At 51.7% G+C, this 2,153-nt stretch overlaps 1 protein-coding gene across 2 annotated transcripts in view; it reads right to left on the bottom strand.

The window, feature by feature from the left end:
- Itgb5 (integrin subunit beta 5) overlaps positions 1-2,153 on the bottom strand; it is a 118,355-nt gene that overhangs the window by 9,656 nt on the left and 106,546 nt on the right. For both annotated transcript variants that reach the window (XM_021208922.2, XM_021208923.2), the window contains exon 11: positions 145-367. In XM_021208922.2, the coding sequence (XP_021064581.1) occupies positions 145-367 (223 nt within the window). The remainder of the gene's footprint in view (positions 1-144; positions 368-2,153) is intronic.

Raw genomic sequence — 2,153 nt, 5'->3', positions numbered from 1 at the left:
AGGCTATATATATATATATATATATATATATATATATATATATATATATGGGAGAGGCTGGGCATCAGGCACAAGAGGCTGTCTAGGGGGGACTGCCTGATGAAAGCCAGACCTGGGCTTGAGGGTGGAAGAGCAGGCCCTTACCTCTTAGAGCTGCAAGCGTCCGGACAGGTTGGACACTTCTCACATGTCTCCCCAAAGGCTCCAGGCTCTGTGCATTGGCACTGCCCACAGACACAACGGCCTCGGTCGCTGCAGATCTGCCCATCCTTGGCCCTGCATGTGCTGATGTCTGTTGAGCAGTTACAATTGTCCCCAATGTAACCTGCGTGGCATTTGCATTCTCCACAGTGACACTCGCCGTGGCCTGAAAGGACACACACGTGCATGAGTCAGGACCTGATGGTCTTTCTATGTGATGGACACATACCCTGCCCCCCAGTGCCTGCCATGTGCCAGGGAAGGCCACAGACCAATCCACGTGACCTGGTAGGGTATAGACCAGTCCCTGGTCAAACCATAGCACAAAACCAGAAAAGCTTCCTGATTCAGTTGATATGTGAAAATAGACTCCCAATATGGCCACACCAGACACTGAATATCAGGAGGCAAAACTACCAAGGCACTCTGACTTCAGCTAGGGGAAACAAACTTGGACTTTCTGACCTCCCGACAGCTTGAATGCATAAAACATATGGCAATTCATTACAGGCCCAACCAAAACCAAGCCCCGCCATACTTCCTGAGTCTTAGTGAGCAGTTGACTTCCAACTCTGACCCTGAGGCCCCGCTTTTGGGGGTGGGGCTGCGAAGCCTCAGCCTTCACTGGCACTCAAGTATTCTTACTTGTATTCATGCCTGGCACTGACTGTAGTGCTGTCGGCTCCATCCATTCTCACAGCAACCCACGAGGCAGGTGCATTATTCATTTTGTGAGACAAGATACTGGGTGGTGGTGCCGCACCCCTTTAGTCCCCACTCTTGGGAGGCAGAGGCAGGTGGATTTCTGAGTTCGAGACCAGCTTGGTCTATAGAATGAGTTCCAGGACAGCCAGGGCTACACAGAGAAACCCTATCTTAATGACCCCTTCCCCATAAAGGCAGACTCCTGAATGAAACTGACTCGTAGAAGAGACAGCTCACAGAAGGTCACCCAGCGAGCTGCAGTAGAGCCCACAGAGTCAGCTCGGTGTATCTGGTCTAAACTGCTCTGCAGGCTTAGCCATCATGACAACCTACCGGGGGCAACCTCGCTCTCCTTGATGGATGGGGTCCTGTCCCCAGCCTGTCAGGGAGGAGGTGTAATAGAAATTAAATTCTACTGCAACTGTCACGTGCTTGCCACAAGCAGACTCTGGGGACAGAAGCAGCTCTCCTTCAAATGTCCTCTGAAACTGTCCTGAGCAGGCTAGCCCCCTGGCCCTGTGACTGCACACGGCTAAGGGTGTTACAGACATTGTGCCCTCGAGAACTGGAAGGTCAACCGTCTCCAGCAGAGGTAAACTGCTCACCCCCTGGTATAAGAATGCCTGCAGTGGGAGGCAGCTGAAGCACATCCACAAACAAACGCATTCTGCTTGGCCTGGGACTCTCATTTGGCTGCCCCAGCAATCTGCCTCAGCAGGGCTCCCTCCGCCAGCTTGTTTCAGGGGGATGCTGTAAGCAACAGATGGGGTGCTGTTTGCTTGTTCTCTCTACCGGGCTCCCCTAGTCATCTCTGTTGGATGGCCAGAGGGCCCAATTTGATGATGGTTTTGCTGTCTATCTGCAACCTGTTGCTTGTTCTTTTGTTTGCTAGATCCCTAGCAGATGCAGTTCAATCAAAACAAGAAGTATGGCTATTGTGTCTCGTTGTTAGGAACAGGGAGGCATTGCCTCGAGGTTCTGCGGGCCTCAAGGGCCGTGTCACCATCACTGCCTGGAGCTGGGTGTCGCTACCTGCTGGGCATAACTAACGTGAGTGTCCTGAAAAGCATGGACACTGGGTCCTCTGGGGATCTCAATGTTTAAGTGCTATAAATGGCTCACCCTTCCTAAGGCTCATTTTCATTTGTGTGTCTCTTGTGTGTCTGTCCACTGAACCAGAAGAGAGAGTGTTACAGCCTCTCTCTCTCTCTCTGTCTCTCTCTCTCTCTGTCTCTCTCTCTGTCTCT

This window comes from Mus pahari, chromosome 12, assembly GCF_900095145.1.
Source record: "Mus pahari chromosome 12, PAHARI_EIJ_v1.1, whole genome shotgun sequence".
NCBI lineage: Eukaryota > Metazoa > Chordata > Mammalia > Rodentia > Muridae > Mus > Mus pahari.
This window is presented reverse-complemented; position numbering and strand designations above follow the sequence as displayed.